Source organism: Mustela erminea, chromosome 5, assembly GCF_009829155.1.
Source record: "Mustela erminea isolate mMusErm1 chromosome 5, mMusErm1.Pri, whole genome shotgun sequence".
In the NCBI taxonomy this organism is placed as follows: Eukaryota; Metazoa; Chordata; class Mammalia; order Carnivora; family Mustelidae; genus Mustela; species Mustela erminea.
Genome location: NC_045618.1, coordinates 20,185,613 through 20,209,201, shown reverse-complemented (window position 1 = coordinate 20,209,201; position 23,589 = coordinate 20,185,613). Strand labels below are relative to the sequence as shown.

The 23,589-nt window shown below is 44.5% G+C and overlaps 1 protein-coding gene across 1 annotated transcript in view; it reads left to right on the top strand.

Annotated features, from left to right (window-relative positions):
* Positions 1 to 4,593: 4,593 nt before the first annotated feature.
* CHSY1 (chondroitin sulfate synthase 1) overlaps positions 4,594 to 23,589 on the top strand; it is a 70,057-nt gene continuing 51,061 nt past the window's right edge. Inside the window, exons 1-2 of the mRNA XM_032342220.1 lie at positions 4,594 to 4,947; positions 19,664 to 20,159. Of these exons, the coding sequence (XP_032198111.1) occupies positions 4,634 to 4,947; positions 19,664 to 20,159 (810 nt within the window). The 5' untranslated portion in view covers positions 4,594 to 4,633. The remainder of the gene's footprint in view (positions 4,948 to 19,663; positions 20,160 to 23,589) is intronic.

The following is a 23,589-nucleotide window of genomic DNA, read 5'->3' as shown; positions in this document are numbered from 1 at the left end:
GCACACAGAGTCGTGCTGAATTTCTTCTGTCTCTCAAACACACACATAATGACTCAGTATCTGACAGAAGGAATGGACAAAGCTGATAAGCAGACCAAAGAAGCATGAAGAACATTCTAACATGACCAGTGTCGGATCCACTCCCATCTGGAAGCCAGAACATAAGCCACAGTCGATTGCCCTTTCCTGCGTCTGCCTGGAAATGCTGCAAACAGAAGGAAATATTGAGCAAAGTAATTAGCTAATGAGGACCTTAAATGCCCGTTTAATAGTGGCATTAATAATAAAGCAAAGTTTTATTGGGTTAATAGAGGTTAAGTGGCAATCTTAGTAAAATGGTCATTATAGATTTTCTTCTTTGCAGGGACTGAACAGAACTTCTGAAAAGACGGATTATTACAACTCCCTCGCCTGCATTTGCTCCTTCTCAAAAGAGGTATTTCTAAAGGTTTTAAAAATGATTACCACCCTTTTTTGCAGGGCCCCCTGTCTGCGGCAGGAGTCCAGGGGCTGCGTCTTTAAAGAAGCCCTTACAGGGAACTCTGTCAGTTGCTCAAGGCTTGCTGCCAACAGACAATTGAGGTATTTACCAAGGGTTTCCAAGAAATTGCTGCAAATTATATGAAATGTTATACCTGTTACAGGCGTTCAATGTATTAGCAACAGAAAAAAATGTAACGCGTGTGGAGACAGAGTTCCAATTTGTGAGAAAGTGTTCAGGAACGTAGGTGGAGATGAATTTTAATTACATGTCATAGAGAATCACACTGCATGAAAGCAGACAGGAAGTTAGATCATGTGGCGTTTTTTGAGCAAATTTCTAAATGTCAGTTGAGAATCACTGAGAAAGAACTTTTAAAACGAGATCCGTGGAAAGACCCGTTGGGACACCAGAACACTGAGACCCTGAGTGGGGACACAGCGAGTCCCGATGGGACTTCCTCACACAGAAGGAAGACCGGAACGCCCACTCTGTACTTGACCCAGCCCCGGCCCCCATCTCAGGTGGGGTGTATGCAGCGGGGAGACGTCATCCTTTAATAACTCTCTGGTTTGGGGTTTCCCTTACAAGTTTTTCTGATTGTGGTTAACACTGCCCCCCCTTTTTTTCTTTTTAAATATTTCATTTATTTATTTGAGAGAGAGCGAGAGAGAGCGAGCGCGCGCACCAGTAGGGGGAGGAGCGGAGGGAGAAGCAGACTCCCCACTTAGCAGGGAACCCCCTTCCCAAGGCTTGGTCTCAGGAACCTGAGATGGTGACCTGAGCGGAAGGTCGATGTTAAACTGTCTTAGCCACCCGCGTGCCCCACCACTACCTCTTTTTTGTTTTTTAAAGGTTTTATCTATTCATTCGGAAGATATACAGACACACACACAGAGGGGGAGAGAGAGAGAGAGCACAAGCAGGGGGAGAGGCAGAGGGAGAAGCAGTCTCCCCGCTGAGCTGGGAGCCAGACATGAGGCTCGATTCCAGGGCCTGGGGATCATGACCTGAGCCAAAGGCAGACGCTTAAGTATCTTAGCCACCCAAGGTGCCCCACTACCCCCTTTTTAAATGAGAAAAATGGTCAATGAGTCCCTTAAATTAAGAGGGCTCCTGGTACTGTGAAATTGAGAAATCGTTCCTCCCTCAGTTTACTGAGGCAAAATGCCTATGAAACCCCATCTCCCTAGATCCTTGCCGGTAATGATGGTGCAGGGACTGGCAGGGCTGGTATCTAACAGGCAGGCTTCCATACTGGACTTACCGACCCTCTTTGGCCCTTTGGGTCTTTGGCTGTCACTGAAGTCCTTGGTTCCAGGCATTGGCCTCCGGCTATGAAATCCCCACCCAGGATAGCTCTGCCTCCTGATTCAGGCCTCAAAGGGGGCCCTTGATGGGTAGGACACCTTTAGAAGCTTCCCCAGGAAAATTGCCTCAGCAATTCAGCTGCTGCTTCCCCTCTCTGTCCCCAGTATGGAGGTGTGCCCTGACCCAGTATGGAGGGAAGTGGCCCCTGACCCAGTATGGAGGCTCCTGGGGTCCCTGGCTGACTTACAGGTCCTTGGCTCCTCCCTCCCACCATCCCCTGGACTGGCATTCCTCTGCTTTTCCTTGGAGGAATTCACCTGTGTCCTATTTTCCCAGTCCAGGCTGCTCTACCTTCAGGGCCAGGCTTTATGGAGAACAGGGAGTCTTCTAAATCATGAAGGAGACACTTCCATTGAGACCCCAGATGAGGCAGGTGACGTTATTGATCTAGGGGGCACAGGGACAAGTAGGAACCAAGGAATCGAGGAGGACAAAACATTCCACATCCTTACAACGTTAAGTTTCATCACATGTTTATGTACTTTTCATCAGATTTCAGTCTAGAAGAGGACATACAGAGACGTTTAAAGCAGGTTAGAAAATATTGAACTCATTCAGTATGTCACCAGATCGAACATCTGTGTCTTGCCAGATTCCTGCTTTATGGAAATCATTGTGAATTATGGGGCTGTTGCTGAATTTGGGGCATCTGGTGACTACTTGGCATTTGTGGCTTATGGTCTTACTGGAAACCCCTTTGGATGGTTTTTGAGCCTATAATTCATGGTTATATGTTCTGTATTTTTCCCGAGACTACTGCTGGAGTCCTGTGTTCACTGCATAATGAGTATTTTATTTTTAGATGTGGATCACCTCTTAGGGAGGGAGTCTGTGGGGAAGGTGGGTAATGGACTATTTTTGACATAAATAATAAGTGCCAAAGAATGTGGTAATATCCAAGGAATAAAACAACAGTGACCGCCATTCAGTTGCAGAGATTGTGTCTGTATCTCCCACAACTTACCAAGTTCAGCTGTGTATTATCTCAAACATTTGGTCATATTAACAACAAGGAAAGATCCAAAGGATTACCCCCAAGCATGCTTACTTTCTGTCCCTAATTCCTGGATTCATTTGGGGGAAATGAAGGGGACCTCTCAGGCCCAGGAAAACACTTTGCTCTCCAGGAGTTTCATTAGAAAACCCCGACGTATTGGCGACTAGGTAACAAGACTAATATTTGCTCTATACAAACATTTGTTGTATGGACACTTTCTCAGCTTTTGTAGCTTTAGCTGAGTTTTTTTGTACCCCCTAAAGAGGAAATGTATAAAATTTAAACTCCATCCTAGAGAATCCGTTATTCAAAACCTGTCTTAGAAATCCACTGCATTTTTATGGATGAACTGTGTAAAAATATTGACAAAGATTCAGGTAGGTTTGGGGTGCTAACCGACTATCTGCCCACAAAGAATGTAAATAAAAGTAGTGTTTACCATCCACAGGATTAACATCACCTACCATTTCTCCAACATCCATTAAATGCTAGCACTGTTAGGAGCTTGGACATTAAATATGGCCTTTTTTTTTTTTTTTTTTTTTTTTTTTTTTTTTTTTTTTTAACTTAGAAACTAGGGACAGGGAACAGGTAAGTGAATTCACGGTTCACTCTCCAAGCATGCACGTCTCAAACGGCTCCTGAACTGTTTATTCTATATGCGCTCGCTCCTGCCCACAGAACGGCGGGAACAAAGGTACAGTGTGAATCGGGAAGACGCGGACAAGGTAGACGCTCAGGTCCGCCTGGCTGAAGGGCAGGGCGTGGGGAGCGGGGTTTATCTGAGGACAGTTTCAGAGAGGGCACGAGCGCTTCGTGCCGAGTTCGGGGACCAAGAAGCCCCTTCTTCAAAGATCCCTCTTCAGCTTCGCGCTGGCAGTGCATCTCTCAGGATGGGGCCGCCTGGCGGGCACGGTCCCCGGGAGGGGACACCCTGGGGCCGGTGCTGGGCGCCGCCGCCAGGAGCCCGAGCGCGGACCGGCGGGGGCGTGGTCGCCGGGCGGATAACGGGCTGCAGGGCGCCGCGGTCCGGGCCCCCGCCCGCGCCCAGCCCGGCCCCACGCCCCCTCCACCCCCGCGGCCGAGCCGCAGACCGTGCGGGCGGGGCGGAGCGGGGCGGGGGCCGCGCGCGCCGGGAGGCTTTTTTTTTTTTTTTTTTGTCAAACTTTGGCCACGTGAACCGCCCCCCATTCACTTTTGCGCCAATCCGGCGGCGCGGACGGATCCCGAGAGGGGCCAGGCTCCGCCGCCGCTGGGGCCCCTTCATAACGCGCCGTGCGTGACGTGAGGGGCTCCTGTTGCAATGGCGAGCTAAGCCGGAGGATGTGCAGCTGCGGCGGCGGCGCCGGCCACGAAGAGGACGGGGGCGGGCGCAGCGCTAGCGGAGCCGAGCCAGCCGAGAGACGCGGGCGGGGCGGGACGGGGGTGCGGACTCCGCTGCCACAGCGGTCGCCGTCGCGCTGGCCCCGCGCCCTCGCGCGCGAGCGGGAAGAGCCGCCGCCGCGTCGCGCTCGAGCCGCCACCGGCGCGCGCTGGGCATGGTCCCCTCTTAAAGGCGCAGGCCGAGGCGGTGGGGGTGGGCGTGCGGAACAAAGCGGCGGCGTGGGGCCTACGGACGGCTCGGGGGCCACGATGGGCGCGGCGGGCCCGCGGCGGCCGCGGCGCTGCCCGGGCCGGGCCTCGAGGCGCTAGGGCGGGCTGGCCTCCGCGGGCGGGGGCGGCGGGCTGAGGGCGCGCGGAGCCTGCGGCGGCGGCGGCGGCCCGGCGGGCAGAGCGGCACGGGCATGGCCGCGCGCGGCCGGCGCGCCTGGCTCAGCGTGCTGCTCGGGCTCGTGCTGGGCTTCGTGCTGGCCTCGCGGCTCGTCCTGCCCCGCGCCTCTGAGCTGAAGCGAGCGGGCCCGCGGCGCCGAGCCAGCCCCGAGGGCTGCCGGCCAGGGCAGGCGGCGGCGGCGGCTTCCCAGGCCAGCGGGGCGCGCGGGGCGCAGCTCTGGCCTCACGGCCCGGCCTCGGATGGCGGCCCGCGCGACAGTAACTTTCTCTTCGTGGGAGTCATGACCGCCCAGAAATACCTGCAGACCCGCGCCGTGGCCGCCTACAGGTGAGTGAGTCCCTGCTGCTTGGACTCCGACTCCTGTATTCAGCATCCCGGTGGGCGGCCCTGCCGGTACTCTCTTGGCTTGAGCCTCTTCCTGCTTTCCAGACCGCAAGCTCCCGGGGTTCGTGTGGGATCGGGGTGCCCCTTGGGCTATGGTTGTCAGACATTGGAAACAGAGGTCAGAGGCGGGATGGTGAATGCGACGCCCAAGAGTATGGGCTTTGGGGTCAGGTGGACCAGGTTGGCTCCCGTGGGTGTGGTCCTCAGCCTGACTTTGTGTAAGGCACTTCAGCTTTCTCCGTCCAAGCCGCCTTCTTTGTTAAATAGGTCTGACTGAACATACCTCCCTCGAAAGGTTGTTGGGAAACTCTTAGGACACAGTATCTGTGATAGTAGTGGCAGTGATGGTTATCGTTTGATTCTCTGAAATAGGTACCTTTGCTCTTGCAGAGCGAGAGGGGAGGTAAGTTAATGTAGTTAGAGCTCTAACATAGCATACTTGTAGATATCAAGGGGCTGCCAGCTACATACTCGATCCACCAGTCTGTTGAGTTAATGGAAAGAGAACCTTGGGAAAAGTAGTTCTTGGCCCATGGTAGATTCGGGCTTAACTATCTCCGTTTGGGGATGTGTGTGTGTTATCCAGTATCTGGGTCCTTGTTGGCCATATGAGTCATAAAAGTGACTGGAATCATGTTCAGGATTAACAGAGGGATTAACCAAAGTAACCTTTAGAAGGGTGATGATTTTGGAATGGCAGATTTGTGCTGGAGTGAATTTGAGGTAGGAGAAGGGTGTGGGTCCAGTAAAGGGATTTAATGGAACCTTGTATGTGTAAAGTACAGAAATGCTCTCCATGTGGAGAAGATTTGGGATTCATCCAGCCACAGAACAAACCAACGCAGGGAGGTCCTCTGAGAAGGAACTTTAGAGCCCTCAGCGCTGAGCAAGGCCAAGCTGGTTGCTCTTGGTTCTTTTTTTTTCTTTTTTTTTTTTAAGATTTTATTTATTTATTTGACAGACAGAGAACACAGGCAGAGAGGCAGGCAGAGAGAGAGAGAGAGGAGGAAGCAGGCTTCCTGCTGAGCAGAGAGCCCCGATGCAGGGCTCAATCCCAGGACTCTGAGATCATGACCTGAGCTGAATGCAGAGGCTTTAACCCACTGAGCCAACCAGGTGCCCCGGTTCCTATTGGTTCTTAATTTATAACCAATCCTTTGAAACTTTGGCTTTTAAATTTAATCCTGGTCTAAATGTGCAGGCATTAGATATGAGGGGAAAAACATATATGGATCTTTATTCCTCTAAGGGAAGAAGTACAAGATTGAAAAAGAAGACAAAGAGCAATGGAGAATGGCAGCACTCTCAGTGCATTGACTCCCCATTCCTGCATCTTTCTGTGAGGATCATATTTAAGTCCAGAGCCTAGGTTCTGCCGGGAAGGATACTGAGTGCCTGAAAAACCTTAGAATGTAGTCACTTAGTATAAAATTAGACTGTGTTAGTGATTTAGGAGTCCTCAGGTGAAGATTTACTCCCAGATCCTCCATGAATTACCTGGAATTTTATGCAGATGGTTCTTTTTGCCAAGAGAAATGGCTACATCTGAAATCAGGGATGGGCTGTATAAATTGTTCAGAGAATGGTTTTGAAATGTAAGCCCACATGACTGCCATTGGGTGACAAGCCCTGCGAACTTGCAACTCTGGAGATGATTATCAAAGTAGTTTGGACAAATATTATATTGCCCACCAAACAGATATATTTTCATGGATTCAGAGTCAGTATAGACAAACCAGTAGGGGTCCTGGTACACCAGCAGTACTCAGAAAATGTAACACAAACTGGACCTACTCTTCTACACTTGGAGATGATCTTTTCCCTAAGCCCACGCTTGACACTCTGATTTTTGGTCTCCTTTTCCAAGTCTCCTACCTCATCTTTTTTGGATGCAGGATTTTTATCTCATTGTTTATTTTCTTTTGGACACTTAATGGAAAGTAGACACACAATTTGCCATCTGGCCCCAGTTCTTCCTCCTTTGTGACAACTCTGCCTTTCTGATAAAGGGAAAACCCTTATGAGGAAACAGTTTATCCTACCCAGGCATCTGTCAGCTTTCCTGCAGCTCTTTCATCTTTTGATCTCAAAAAGTCCCATTACTTGAAGCTTGGGGGTGGACTTAGCTTTCCCATTAAGATCCTCTGCCTCAAGCCTCTGTTTAGGCCATTTGCAGGAGATGGCCCAATGCAGTTTTAGTCTTAAGGAACTTTGGGGGAAGGCCTGAATTGGGATGGAGGTTACAGTGTGTAACTTATGATTATGGCTCTGCTGTGCTTTGCAACCCAGGCCGAAACTCCACACTCAGCTCTTAAAATGGAAGTTGCACGCTGTTTGGCATAAAAGTCGGTTTGAATCTTAACAGGTAGAACTGTAGTTTGGCACTGGGTGTGCTCAGTTCTAACTTCTCTCCTAAGAGGCAAATTCATTCTATACCTTTAGAAAAACTTGAATGTTTTTTAGTCTAATTTTTTTTTTCTTTTCAAAGAAAATTAGTTTGGCTTTATGGATGTAAGGAGATGCTGGCATTTTTAGTAATCTTATGCTAAGGTACTGAAAATATCAGAATTTAGGTCTGGCTACTAGTAATTGTTCGAGGTCCAGAAGGGAAATCTAAAGCCTTTGGGAAATTCAATGAGCTATACCTGTCTGCACTAAAGTTAGTGCATTTTAATGATGGAACAGCCCTATCATTGCAGACTTGTACTTTCTCGACCTGCCAAATGCTTGAAGTGGGGAGAAGGGCCACCAAGGAATGTTAGCAGTGCAGCAACGGCTGATAGCATGCAAGAAACAGCTTCTATATATGTGTGTATATACATATATATATATATATATATATATATATATATATAATTTATTTATTTATTTGACAGAGAGAGACAGCCAGAGACAGAACACAAGCAGCAGGGAGAGAGAGAGAGAAGCAGGCTTCCTGCTGAGAAGGGAGCCCGCTGAGCAGGGAATCTCCTTCGGGACTTGATCCCAGGACCCTGGGGTCATGACCTGAGCCAAAGGCAAAGGCTTACCTACTGAGCCACCCAGGTGCCCCAAGAAACAGCTTTTAAAAACCAGGCACAACAAACCTCAAAGTGTAGCTGATCAGAGTCTGACCAGGGCTAGTTTCTTCCATAGGCCCTGAGCAGACACCATAGCTGTTAAGTTCATAGGAGTGATCCTGGTTCCTAAAAGTACTCAGTTACACTTAAGATTCATCCCTTTATTCAACAAATACATACATGGGTCCTCTGTGTCGAGACTCTGTCGAGGACACAATGGTGAAGATGCTTGTTCTCGTGGCGCTTCTGTATTAGTGGGAACCAAGATGCTGAAAGAGTTAATGATGGGCACTATGGAGAAAATAAAATGGTAAGGAAAGAGTGGGGTGGTGTCTAGAGAACTTAGGATTTGGGCTGCAGTCTGGTGGTGAGGAACTTGTTGTGTGAGTATCACTGAGGAGCAGGGGAGCAGAGGGAAGAGCTGATAGGTTACAGACAACAACCACCTTGGAAGGGAATAAAAGAAGGGAAATAAAAGAAAGCGGATGAGGCCTGATAATGTCTGGTCTCCTGGAATATTTCCTAGGTGAATTAGAAAGCCTTTGGAGGGTTTAGACAGGAAAGGGAGGTGATGGCGTTATGTTCTAAAAGTTAATTCTGCCCATTGTGTGGAGATCGGATTGTAGAGAAGCAGGAGATTTTAGGAGGTGGTCTGGCTGGAGGTGGTGGTGGCAGGGGGCGGCTGTGGTGGCTGTGGCCATGGAAAGATGTGGAGAATTCCAGGGGATCTGCTGGAGCAGAGCTCAGATGTGCTGACTGAACGCGGGTTGAGTGGTGAGGCATCAATAGTGCCTTCCAGGGTCTTGCCTTGAAAGACAAGTGTGAGTGGTTGTATTACTTACTGAGCTGGGTAAGGACGTGAGTCAACAGGTCTAGTTTTGCACAGGAAAAGTTTGAAGAAGGCCTTTAGACATGCAGGTGGATGTATCCTTAGCTTTGTAAATGCAGTGAATTTATGAAGAGATTGAGAAAAGATTTACATCTGAGGTGGCTATGGTGCTGGAGCTCTGAAGCTTGCCGGAGGCCTCTGGGTTGCTGGGGTTCTGCAAATGCATCAGGAAAGTTGTTTGGACTCATCAGAGTATTTGTATTCTCGGTCATTTCACTTCGGAATGGTACCTGATTCCTCCAGAGGGATGTATTGTGCCAGGTAGTAACAGATCATCAGATCCCCTGTGTTCCTTGTGTCTTTTGTTACTAGCTACAGTTCATATTATTTCTGTATTTTTTCCTTTGTTCTTAGTTTGATAGAAATTCATGTAGTTCAGTTTTTACTTTTCTGATTTTGGGGTTCCCCCCACCCTTCCCTGTCCCAAGCTCAAAAAATTAATGCCCTGGAGAGATTTTTTTTTAAAGATTTTTTTAATAATTTGAGAGGGAGAGGCAGAGAGATCACAAGCATGGGGAAAAGCAGAGGGAGAGGGAGAAGAGGGAGAAGCAGGCTCCCCGCCAACCTGGGAGCCCGATGTGGGGCTCCATTCCAGAACCTGGAGAACATGACCTGAGGTGAAGGCAGGCACTCAACCATCTGAGCCACCCAGGTGTCCTCCTGGAGAGATTTAAAAAGCAATATTTTTTTCCCCCTGATTCTAGAAAGGGTAGAAATCATCTCAATCTCATTTCCCCCCCAAACAGTACATTGTCTTAGCAGCATCTGTTTAATAAGCTCCCTTTTCCCTACCAGTATGAAATGCCATCTTCATCATACTCAAAATTCCTGGGTATGTTTTGGACTTCTTATTCTGTTCCAGTGATCTTTCCCTCTGTTCTTATGCCAGTACCACCCTTTGAAATTATTGGAAGTCGAATAATTTTTTAATATCCGGTAGACAAGTTCCTCTTTGTTCCTCTTCTGTTTCAAACATTTCTTGGCTACACTTACCTGTTCTTGCCGGGAGAGTTTTGATACCATTTGGATTTTCTTTTTAATTAATGGTTTGATAAAAAAGAGAAAACATGCATACTTTGCTTTTTAGTCCTTTCTTTTGCCCAGAACTCTAAGCTAATCCAACACCTTATATTTGTCTTGGTTTTTACCTCCCCTGGGCTGAAGATGGGGAACCGTTTTGTTCTTTCTCCACTTTCTCAGAGGAAAGCGGTGGATGGTTTCCCTTCTTTGCCCTGGGAGTGATAAAGGGCACCATTAAAGATTAGCATCAGTCTGTAGGGAACTGTGGGAAGAAAGTTTGAGAAACACTAGCTGTAGCTATAGGAATCTTGTTGCAAGATGTTGTAGTAGTTAATGGCCTCTTCCGAATGCTTTCAGTGAAGGCACACTGTTCTTTTACCAACCTTAATGAGCAAACCTGAGTCCCTTTTCTTACTCTTGAACTCAGTAAACCATGCTTATCTTGAAACAGTTTAGAGTAATACTTTCTCAGCTAGAATTCAGTTTGGCAAAAACTCACTGCCTTCTATAATCCAGATAACTGACCTGTAAATGAACTTTTGAGCACAACCCCTTTCACATTGTGAATTACCTGTCTAAGGTGACTGGAGGACTCTGCAAGCCCTGAACGTGAGTTTAGCTTTTTATGTCATGGTTCCAGATCTTGGTGCCCTCAAATAGTTAGAATATTGCAAGGATAGCTGTGGTTGTCAGCAGAAGTTTATACACGGTTGTGTTTTCATCACATGGCTAGTTTCACTTCCCTTTTCCCTTCATTAAGCTGCTCTGTATTGAAAACAGATTAATAGTTCTATCCTGGCAGGGTGTGTCTTCTAGGGAGGGAAAGAAATGGTAATACTGATGAGGAGGGCCTACGGGGTGCCTGAACCTTAACTGCTGTGGGGACAACAGCACAAAGAGGCCTGCACTGATTATGAAGGGGATCAGGAAGGGCCTTGCCCACACACTCCTGCCCCCTTTCCCTCACTTAGTCTTGAAGGAGTTTTCAAGGCAGAGACAACAGGTTCCTGGAAATGTGGAAGAGCAGGAAGTAGTGAAGGCTGCTCCTTCACAGACTGAGGCTGGAGCAGGGAGCCTGATGCGGGGCTCCATCCCAGGACCCTGGATGATGACCTGAGCCGAAGGCAGACACTTAATGACTGAGCCACCCAGGCGCCCGGAAATTTCAATGTCTTTGGTGTCCTGCATTAGGAACTGTGGACCATAATTGATTTTGCTGATTTATCCATATTGTGACCCACTTCTCTAGCCACAAAAACGATGTGGCTGAAATATGTGTTCTGAAATGAAGAGCGATTCACAATATATTTAAATTAAGCAAGACTAGGGTATAAAATTATATTCTGGGTATGAAGCCACTCTTGTTTAAAATCAAAGAAAATAATCTGTATGTGTAGTATAGAAAAGAAAATGTGACAGAATGTATACACAGTGATGTTCAGTGATTTTTCATATTCTTCTTGGCCCTTTTGAGTTTTTCTGCAGTGAACACTTACTTTGTAGTAAAGCTACAGAACTAGAGCATAAAAAAAAAAAAAAAAAAAGAGGAGGAGAGGACAGCTCTTGGAAGGGAATGGAAGTGCAGTTTTGAGTGTGTTGAATTGTAGGTGCCTGCAGTGGTGCTGGGCACAGGTGGTGCCCTGGGCTTGGGTCTGAGATCATTCTGGTTTCAGTAAGTAGCAGTTAATCCTGTCCTGATAAAGTATTCGGATACTGTAACTGTATTTACCTTAGTTCCGTAACTTCACAATTCCAGGTAGTGCTTGGGAGAATCAGGTGACAGAATTTTTAATGTGAGGGCCCTGGCTTCCACACACGAATGTAAATATTCAGTGTCTCCATCTGTCCTGCATGTGGGTGGAATTGGGGGAACAAGAAATTTAGTTACGATTTAAAGTAATGAAGCTCTCCCATCTACTCATCTTAACTAGGTGTCATTTCTAAAACCTCTGTAGTTGTGATATTTGTTCTGTAACCAAGTACCTTGGTTTGTGGATGATTAAAAAGAAGAAGGTATGGGGCTTCTGGGTGGCTCAGTCAGTTAAGTGTCTGCCTTTGGCTCAGGTCATGATCCTGGGGTCCTGGGATCGAGCCTCGCCTATGTGGAGCCTGCTTCTTCCTCTCCCTTTGCCCTCCCCTGCAAAATGGTTCCCCCTCTCCTCCCCCATCCAAATAAATAAATAAAAAGTTTTGTGGGTTTTTTTTAAAGGTGTATTCTGCTGATTTGGTGTCGACCCTGGGTTTGCAAACCCAGCATCTGAGGATTGTTGAAAATATATTTGTCCGTGGCATTAAAACAATTGCTTTGTAAGTTGAGCCTAGGTGTGAGGGCTGCTTTTGTGTTGGGATTTTCTTCTGTTTCCAGCCTACTGAAAGTGATCTGGCAGGATTTACAGTAGTGAAGGGACCCAAACGGAATGAGGCTTTCAGAAGCTACCTTCAGAGTAGAGTCTTCTGACTGACTTTCAACTAATCCAGCTCAGACTCTGAAGAGGTGTCCTCAGTGGACAGGTTTCTGCCAGGCAGACGCAGTGGAAGTGGCTGAAGTGGGTGTAAGGTTGCCCTCCTTTTCTGGGATGACTGTTTTCTCAGCCTTCTCAATGGAGGAGGGACTGCAAAGAAAATGTGGGTGATAACCTGGAAAAAAGTGTGCGGGATGAAGGCGGCAGCAGAGGCTTTGGAATCAGACCCCATTTGAGTTCTGGCTTCAACATTTATTAGCTCTATGATCACGGGAAGTTATTTACCTAGCCTTGCGCCCCAGTTTCATCATCTGTGAAATGTGGGTAACGGTACCGCACACTGCATAGAATTGTCACAGGCTGAGTTTCTCATGCCCGCAGCGCAGTGCCCTGCACCAGGTGACTGCTTGGCTGAAGGGTGGCTGTGGGCTGCTGTTCAGCGGGTTGATACCAGGAAGTGCCTTGGTACAGGAGACTGACTTGCAAAAGCGGTCGGCCAAAGTGGGTTCAGGGTGGTTTTATTGTTTGTGTCGAAGAACACTTTTTGTTGCTGCTGTTTTTTGTGTGGCTTTGTTTGCTTAGATTTAAATTTGAAATGAATTTTTTTCATGTGTGATTAAGAATTAGTTGCATATTTACACTTTTAAATGTACGGTGGCAAAACAAACCATCTAAGGTCGCTCTCCAACATTTGAAGCTTTGGAAATGTATCATGAGACCAGAATTCGCCTTCTATTATTAACACTCCGAATTTTAATTCTTAGGTTTCAAAGAGGGCGTTTTTGTGGTCTGTGCTGAAGAGTATTTCCATTGTTTGCTGTGAACCTGGGCTCAAAGGACAGGTTGCTGGTAGCCCTTAATATCTTGGAACTGCCTCCTGGGCTAGTGCCCAGGCCATTGTTGAGGTGGAAAGCTGTAATCCACCCGGCAGGAGGAAAAAAAGTCTTAATGCTTCTTTTCACCTTAGGCCCACTTTTTAGGATTAGTGGTAAAGAGTATAATTTGATTTGTCTTAAAAAAAATTTTTTTTCCCACTGTTTTATGATTTCTGTTCTCTTTCCCCACCTACTTCCAAAAGAATTGAGATTGCTCACGTCATAAGTTTACGCAGTAAGGCAGTTAGAGACTTTAAAAGAGGAAGCCATGTATCCGGAAACCACATAAGAAGAAGAGAAACCAGCTCAGTATGCTCCATCCTCATACCCGCACAGGACAGAGATAATGGACTGAGTAATGCTTACAGCATCCGGCCCGAGGGCATTCCTTCAGCTCCAGGAGAGGCCTTGAGTTACCACTTGGTAGCTTTGGAAGACCTCTGAGTTTTCCCAAGGTCTGATCAAGTTCAAGTGCATGGCTGCTCTGACTGGCAGCAAAGAATTGCCCTCCATGTACTTTTTTGGGAGGGTGAGCTCAGACTGCTGCTCCATCAAACTTGTGCTTCCTATAAGGACACTCACTACCTGTGACTTCCTTTCCCTCCCCTGGACCCTGCGGGACAAGTTTCTGTCAGGTCTTAGTGTCTGGAATATCCCTCTTACTTAACCCTGAGCAGTGGGACAGAGTCCTGCAACATCTCTTGGTTGCCTGCTGGTTGGGACCCACCATTATCAGACAGAGAGACCATGTGATGGCAGTTGGTCTCACCACGTGGGCTCCCCCTTCAGGGTGGCATCTTTTCAGAGGACTCCAGTTGGTTCCCTGTTTCCCACGGGCATAGAGCTGAGTAGGCAGCCCCTACCAGGATTTCGCCATCCCTGGTACCAGTACTGGTACCCCGCTCTGACTACTTTTGTTTTTCTTTGGCTTTATTTTCTTGCTCTTGTTTTCATGCTGTATTCCTTTTGGTTAAGTTATTAAATTTCTTCTGTTATAGGAAAGAATATAAACATATGCCTTTAATTCCTATTATCTATCAGTTCTATAAGGGGAAAAAATGATGTTCTCCCTTCCATGACTCCAAATTCTGAGATGATTTGATCAATATGAGTCCTTTCAAACTTACCACTATAACTGTCTGGCAATGTATTTAGTTGTCCTTTTGGGGAAATCACAGAAGATCTCCCCTTTTTACTTGTAAAAATTACTGTAGCTATTAAAATTTTAAAGATGTGAAAGTACTCAATCTCACTCCATTTTTCTTTTAGTTTTTGTCCATTCTATATAAAAATGTTTATTACAAAAGTAGCATTTTCTGATGTCAAATCTTTTCATTTCTGTGGATGCTTTCTAGCTTAAAGTTTTTTTCCAGATTTAAACAAAAAACAAAAAACTTTCCCCCCAGCTCTGACTATACTTATTTGTTGCAGAAAATTTAGAAAATGTAGAAAATATGAAGAAAATTAAATGTCTTCTGATCCTCCATCCAAAAATAACCACAGTAAACACTCTGGGGTAAAATTGTAAAATATTTTATTTTTGTATGTGTACTTTTGTTCCCTTAATAGTACACATCACAGGGATGTACCCTTGCCTGCTTGTTAAATTTACCCATGTATTATGAATGTGAACTTAGGATGGGAGTTACGCTGTGGATGCAGTTTTGTACACAAATGTATTTTATGTAGTTTTTCTTAAAATGATAACAGAAAGGAAGACTATGAAGTCCTGAGTCAGCAAAGGCATTCCTTAGCGAAGCTAATATTGTCCAGCTGCATCACTTAACTGTGATTTAACTCGGTGTAGGGATAGTGTTTAGAGGCCCGGAGGAAAAGATGATAGCTTACTTGGCTCTCTCCAGTTTCAGTTGTTGTATCTGTGCTTTAGCAAGAGTTGGTTATCCGTGCATTGAAAATTGAGCTTGCTGGCAAGGACCTCTGCAAATGTTCTGTGGTTTCAATTAAGGGAGCATTCTTTGCTCCTGGTAACAAACTCGTCGATGGCAAAGTTGACATTTGCTTATGAAAATAAGGAGCTTGACCTGTTTCTGTCTCGGAAGGAGGGCCAGCTTGCTTCCTCAGCAGTGTCTCCTTTACTTCTTTCCCATCACTAAGGCACCCCGCCCCTCCCCCAGGTCCCCCAGGATGGTGAATCATGATTCCCGTTCCAGAACACTCGATCTTTCCTGAGCTCTTGAAGCCAAAGATACCCTCAATGAAAAGATCATACTTTCTTAAGGTTGGAGGATTTACAGAAACTTTTTGAGAGATTTCTCTCCAACCACCAGTCATTTAGAACAGAAAAGGGCAGCCTGAGGTTTTTCCCTGGGTTACCTAAAAAGGAAAAGATAATAATTGGGTGGAGTTACCATAAAACTGCAGAGAGGCTTTTAAGGATGGTTTGAGGTTAGATTGTCTGTTTTTAAAATTAATTGGTTTCTCTTCTTGGACAAATTACATGATTTCAAGTCATGGTATAGGCGTTAATCGCCTCAGCGAGGGTGGTTCTCGAGAGAGGCTGGCGCTTGCTGTCCGTGTTCTGTGTGCTGCAGCAGGTAGGAGCCCAGACGCAAAGGCACTCTGATGCTCGGGCTAATAGGAAGGATTCTGGCGTTTCAGAAGTGAAAACACTTTTAAAAGTTAAAGTCTCAGTAGGCTTCTACCCTAACGCTGTCTAAGATTGACAGTAAAGTGGAATTCTCCTAGATCGCTCGAGTGTCAGGTTTTTAGCCAGAAGTGTGAGGGGTGGCGTTTTCCATAATGTCTGCACACTGGTTGTCGTCCTGTAACTGATTGCAGCATGTTCAGCCCACACTCCCCTGTGCCCTTCATTTTCTCTTTCACTGTCTTACTTTATTTGCACACTCCTGGCTTCCCTAATAAGTCGCACTTACATAATGCTTCCTGCGTGCTGGGCAGACGTGAGCACTTTAGGTCGAAGAATCCACCGGCCCTCACAGCAACCCTATGAGGCAGGTAGTGTTATTATCCCCAGCTTATAGACAAGGAAGGGGAGGCATACTGTGCCTTATCCCAAAGTGGAGCCAGGACTCTCACCCCAGGAACCTGATTCTAGAACTCACGCTCTGAACCTGTGTGTTGTCTCTTGAGGAGGTGGTTCCTTTGGAGGCAGACATTGTCTTACCCTCCCCATGTCTCCGGTAATGTCGTGGTGCTTTAGTATCTTAATGGCTTCTGGGGTTGGCTCCTTCTGCACTTAACATTTCGAACTTGGTCTGTTTTATTAATCACATTGTAGTTCAGAAGCAATGGGGTGGAAGCTAAAGTTAGGTTGATTTTATTCACTATTCATGTATAATCGATTATGAGATAATGCAGAGTGTTTATAACTTAAATTTCAGAAGTACTGTGAATGGTAGTGTATTTTAACTCCATTACGCCTGTGAATTTTACCTCTTAATTGTTTTCTGGTTGTGGCTTGAGTAAGTCAGGCTCTTTTTCAGCGTGTAGGGATGGTAGTAGATAGTAGTGTGTGTCTTATGGAAAGTGACACTTTAAGTCACTTTTTTCATGCAAGTGAGCAGGATGTATTGACTTCTTTTATGTGCCAACTACCGAAATTAATTACTTTTTCAAAGAATTGTTGTGACTGCCAAACAAAAATCATTTCTACTGAAGGAAGGAATCGGGGCTCCTTGACCGGTTGGGGGTCCTCTTAGTACATCTTCATTGTCACCAAGTTCCTGGGGTTGGGAAGCCGTCTGCCCTCTAGATACCACGTCGGAAGGGGGTCTTCAGGGTATCATACATTCTGGGTTGGTTGTAGTTCATTCTCATTTTTGAAAGAGACTTGTCTCTTTATGGAAAGGGTGGGTTTCTTTTTTAATTAGTTGCCTTGCTCCGGCCACGTTCACTTTTCATCCTTTTTTTTAGGAGCTTATGTGAAAATTTGTGGAAATGCAGTACAGTCCCTGTGACAGCGTCTAGAGTCCATATATGCCGAATTCTTTGTTAAAGAATTTTGTAAATGGCCTAAGACTCTATAGGTCCATTTTAAATCCATAGGCATAAAGGGAAAAACATTACTGCTACTGTTAAGACTGCTACTGTCTTAACAGTAGCAGTAATGTTTTTCCCTTAAACATCATTCTGAGATGTACATTTCCCTGTCCCCATATTTTAACATCGCTGAAATCAGGATGCATTTTACAGTTGCATCATGTGATTAAGAATGTCACCTTTTTTCTTTGTTACTGGTACAAAAAACAGTGGTGTATCTTATAGTCGAATCCTAGTTTTAATGAAAAACGATGTATGTGTAGTCCTCAGATTTTTTGAGAAGCATGTTTGACAGAAAGTTCATTTGAAGTCATTTTGTATTCCTTACAATTTGGGTTAGGAATTGAATTTAAAAACCAGTAACTTCTTTTTAAGTGCATCATTGTAGATTGTTTATAAAATTACAAAAATAATACTGTGCTTTAGAAATTTAGTTTTGTAGCTGAAAAAGTTCTGGAGGCAGAGGGTGGTGATGCTGAAGTATGTTGGGGATGTGTTTAATGCTCCACTGAACATTACTCTTAAAAAATGGTTAAGATGGTAAATTTCAAGTTACGTGTATTTTATCACAGTTAACATTTTTTCCAAAAAAAGTAATATTATGCTTATAAAAAGTTTCCTCCATTTAGAGAGATACAGAATAAAGAAAGTTTTCTTTATCCCTTCCCCCATCCTTCTCATTTCCCTACTTCTGTACCCCTTCACCAGAGGTTTGGTGTGTACCTTTTTCGACTATTTCTCTCCCTAAGATTTTCCATTTAAGATGTGTAATTTTCGTTGACCCGTCAAGTTCACTTTTCACCACCACAATACATATAAGTGTAACAGATAAGTAAAATAAAAACATATTGGGGAGACAGTCACCTGGGAGGGGTCCTTTTTTTTTTTTCATCTTATTAGGGCTATATTGACTGCTTCATTCACATACTGTGATGTTTTTCCTAGAAGTGATCTATGTAAGTGTATTTTGTAGCTGGACTGCTTCTAGTATAAAGAAGGCACAGGGACAGATGTAACATGGTGGCCTTAAATCAGTTGTTCAGCAGCAGGAGTCCTGACTTTTTCCTTCTGCAGTGGGTGGAACAGTTAGCCCTGATGACACCATGTCTAGGTGGCTGTAGCAGTTCTCTGCTGGTGGCCTCAGCTGGCTCCTCCACCCCTGAGGACTGCGGGAAGCCCAGCTTTCATCCGTGTCTGGTCTGCCCCATTCTTTCGGTAGCTGGTACTGTTGAGGGGCCCCAGCTCTAGGGGGCCTGCTCCCCTCGTGGCAACCTGCCCTGTCCCCACGTGCCACTTCCTGGGCCTGTTTCTCATCCTCGGTGTTCACTTGGGTCTTGGGGAAGCGATCTGTGCACTGTATGTCTACTTTGTGTTCTTTCTGTATGCTCTTCACGGCTGTGCACCTTTCTTTCGGGGTGCTGGTTTTAATTCATACCAGTAAGCCCATTGGTGTGTGACTGCCTTGATAAACGTCTATCTCTCCTGATGACAGCTCTGTGAGTTGGCCGTCGGTGTTATGCTCGCTCACTGTGCATCACCCTGGCTTTGCACAGACTTGGCACTTGATGTGCATTCAAAGAAGCTTTGTTGAATGAAGAATTTGATTTTTTTTTAAATTTAATTTTACTTAAATTCAATTTAGCTAACATGTAGTGTATTATTAGTTTTAGAGGTAGAGTGTAAGGATTCATCAGTTGTATATAACACCCAGTGCTCATTGCATCAAGTGCCCTCCTTAATGCCCATCACCCAGTTACCCCACCTCCCCTGCAGCAATTCTCAGTCTGTTTTCTATAGTTAAGAGTCTCTTGTGGTTTGTCTTCCTCTCTGATTCCTTCTTATTTTACTATCTAAGCGAAAAAAAAATCAATTAGAGAAAGACGGTTATCATATGATTTTATCATATGTGGAATTTAAGAAATAAAACCAGAGGATCATAGGGGAAGAGAGGAAAAAAAGGAATTTGATTTTTGATTATCTTACAGAGTGGAGAAGTTTGTGGGTAAGGGCTTGGTAAGTATCAGAAAATTTACAGGGAGATCTAGACCTCAGTGCCCTGCCAATTTGGTTTTCAGACACAGCTAAAACTTATTTATCCTGGAACTATTTGAACACTTCATCGTTTTTTTTTTTGTTGGAATTCTTTTGAAAATGAATTTGGGCTTTGCAATACCCTCTAGCCTGGGTTTCTTTCAAGGGGAGGCAAACAGATCAAGTAGTTTTTTATCATTCCTTTTGAACACACAGTCATTTAGCATGAGTAGATATGTGAATTTCTGGAAATGAGAAGCTTGAAATAAACTGTTCTCTCACTGATACTTATTTTAATTCCAGAACATGGTCCAAGACAATTCCTGGGAAAGTCGAATTCTTCTCTAGTGAGGGTTCAGACACATCGATACCAATCCCAATAGTGCCACTACGGGGCGTGGACGACTCCTACCCACCCCAGAAGAAGTCTTTCATGATGCTCAAGTACATGCATGACCACTACTTGGACAAGTATGAATGGTTTATGAGAGCAGATGATGACGTGTATATCAAAGGAGACCGTCTGGAGAATTTTCTGAGGAGTTTGAATAGCAGTGAGCCCCTCTTTCTCGGGCAGACAGGACTGGGCACCACGGAAGAAATGGGGAAACTTGCCCTGGAACCCGGTGAGAACTTCTGCATGGGGGGGCCCGGTGTGATCATGAGCCGGGAGGTTCTCCGGAGAATGGTACCGCACATTGGAAAGTGTCTCCGGGAAATGTACACTACTCACGAGGACGTGGAGGTGGGAAGATGTGTCCGGAGGTTTGCGGGGGTGCAGTGTGTCTGGTCTTATGAGGTAAGAACAGAAAAAAAAAAAAAATCTGTTAATTTCATCATTAGTTCTGAACCAATCCTAGGAAATGAGTGATATCTTCTTTAAGGCTCAGAGTTGGTATGAGGGTATTATACATTTTTACCCAAGTTTTTAAAATTTGAATTCCTTCTTTGTATCTTTTATCCTTCATTTTTAGAACATACTTTCTATTCTTTGACCTGATACCTTAGTGAATAAATAATGGCATTTGGAGCCCAAAGAAATGATATGGTTTACTGTAGGTAACAGCAATATTTTTATGATTATCCAGAACATTCATTTAATCTGACTTCCTCTGATTCTGCCGGTGTGATTCTAAGTGTGTCAAGGTTCCCTTTCTCTCTTCTCCTGAAGGCCTGACTTTTCTGTTCATGTTGACCCACACAATTTTGAAACTCAGCATGTTTAGAATTCATAAAAATGAGTAATGATTTAAAAAAAAAAAAAGCCAATTGCATTTGACTTTACATTTATTTAAAACCTTGACTTTTTAGACAATATTTGTGACCTGGAAGTTTGCAATATGGTTGTTCTCTTCCGAATAGTTGGTAGGCAGTCTCGGAGTTATCTTGACACACAAGTGCAATTTTTGGTAGGAAGTCTACTTGTAGAGGTTTTGTCTTTAAATGTTCTCGAGAACATGAGTTCGCTTTTGACTTTTCTTTGTTTTTATTGGCAGATGTGCACCTCTTGCCTGCAGTTACAGGATCTGATATTAGTCAGAGTGGAAAAAATTATTTAGGTTGTGTTGTGTTTAGATTGATAAACTACCCATAGTTGTGAGGAACAGAGGGAACTTGTAGACCTTTGCCCAAGAAAAAGAAACACACTTTCTGATGTAAACTGTTAGCTTTTGTTATGAGTTAATTGTCTAAAGTGCTTGAGTGAAGAAAGAGTATTCTTGCCCGTACTTGTCTCCCCCCCAGACTTGCTGTTAAAGGTTTCCTAATAACTGTTTCTTTCGTTTGAACTCTTAGGGAAGTGGACATTTTCAAGAAGACAGGAAGTAGTTTTCATGTTCATTTCTAATTATAAAAGATACATTTTAAATCTCAACTGTGATTGGAGTGAAACCTCTGATCTTTGTGGGTCTCCCCCCCACCTTGCATGCAGGGAGGATTGGTCACTGGATCTAGGGGGGAGGTCTCTGTGGTCATGAATTTTTGCAGCGAGGAAGCCTCTTTAGGGATGTCTTGCAGTTTCCAGCAGAATACAGAAGGCAGTGTTTCTGCATTTTCCCCATTCTTAGTTTAGTAGTTACAACCTTAGCATGTTTCATTATGGTTAAAACATGTAGTGCCTTGTGTAGTTTGGGATGTTTTATGCTATTCCTGATCTCTGAGAACCTAGCCTTCCTGCTGGAATTGTGGAGGATAGGCCTACTTTTGAGAGAGAATTTTTAAAAATACCTGTCTTATAATCTGTCACTTAACAACGGTTACTTGTAAATACAGTAATTTGGTTTTTTTTTTTTTTTAAAGATTTTATTTATTTATTAGAGAGAGAGAGAGAGGGAGAGCAAGCACAGGCAGACAGAATGGCAGGCAGAGGCAGAGGGAGAAGCAGGCTCCCCGCTGAGCAAGGAGCCCGATGTGGGACTCGATCCCAGAACGCCGGGATCATGACCTGAGCCGAAGGCAGCTGCTTAACCAACTGAGCCACCCAGGCGTCCCAGTAATTTGTTTTAAAATTAAAAGCACCACTTTTACTCATGTCCTTTCTTCAATACTCAATTATTCTATCATTTTGGCAGTGCAGAATTACATTAAACACTTACACAGTTTACAAATTTCACTATGTAAATTCCCTCAGATATTTCAAGGTACATGAAAACAATTAGTCTACTTTTCTTAAACATTCAAAATACCTACATCTCAACCTAGACAACAAATGTTTCCTATTACTTACAAAACTTTTAAGTTTAATAAATTATATATATATAAAAAATACTTGTCTTAGTGTTGTAGTGCTGTTGTATCTTACGTGCTGCTAGATAGACAGCCGCAGAGCCAGTACCTTGTTATCAAGAACTCTAACCTAGTGTTAGTGCGAAGACATTAGAAAGTATTGTCCTGGGGGGCTGCAGGGATTGAGAGATAGTTCAGCACTTTTTCCCCCATTATCTTGTAAGAACCAAAATTCTCTCGGGCCCGAAGTTGGGGTGCTGGAAATTGTCCCTTCTGGATGCTGGGAGCCACCTCTTTGACCAGAAGCACCTGGCAAAGGGATCTGGTGGAGGAGGAAGCTCCCTCCCTGGGTGGTTCCCCATCCCTGCCTAGGATCCCTGAGGAGTGGAATGTGGAGGCCTGTGGGCAGTGTGGGGGTGGTGTCCCTGCTGCTTTTCTTGTGTTTAAGTGTCTGATGATGACAGAGCTTTTCCTAGGTACTGCCCTTCTGTGAGCTCCTTTTATGGGAGATTATCTTCTCCCAGAATATGGCTTGTCTTTTCACTTTAAATGTGATACTCAGCATACAAATTGTGAATTTTAAGTGTAGTCTAGTTTCTTTCTTTTCCTGTATGGTTTGTGTTTTCTGTGCCTTGTGTAAGAAAGCCTTCACTTCCTTGGGTGGCAGGAATGTCTTCTACATATTTTTCTGCAGATTGGAAGTTTTGTGTTTTATGTACAGTTCTTCATCTTTTTCTTTTTTTAAGAATTACATTTGTGGGCACATGTACCATTTTATTAGACCTTAAGTTTCTTTAGGCCTTTTTGTTTTGGTAGTGCTTTAAGTCCTCTTAACGTAAGTTATTATTAGGATTTATCATTGTGTTCACCACTCAGGCGAGAATAATCCCTCATGTGGATGAGAACTTTTATTAAACTTCCTGTAAATGTAGTTTCTCCATCAAGGCTCACATTATGAGAAATGATTGAGGTGGAGTCTTACGTTAAAGATGATTACGTTAAGCTTTGGGTCTCAGAAGGTGCTTATTTAGCTCTTACAAATCTAGATGGAGGGTGTACATTTTTTTTTTTTTTTTTGGCAAGTTTGAAATAATGCCTTGGGATTACACTTAATTAAAATGACTCACAAGAAACAACTGTTACAATCAAAATCCAGATTCATTTCTAAGCTTGTTTTCATTTTTATTCTTGTTTATAGACTTGTTTTGATTTTTATTGGTGTTTATTAATATATGGCTTTAAAAAACTTTATTTGGAAATAATTTTAATTTTACGGAAAAACAAAATAGCACAAAGCACATCTGTACGCCTTACGCTCAGATTAACCTGTTAACATTTTACACCACTTGCATTATCATTTCCCTCTGTTCCTGAGTGTATTCCCCCAATCCTGCGTACAGGGACATAGGGCTGTTCCTCATTTAAGATTAACTAAACATTGTGGCTTTTAACTTGAACTAACATCGATGTATTTTGACTAAGAATAGGGAAATGCTCTCATGTAA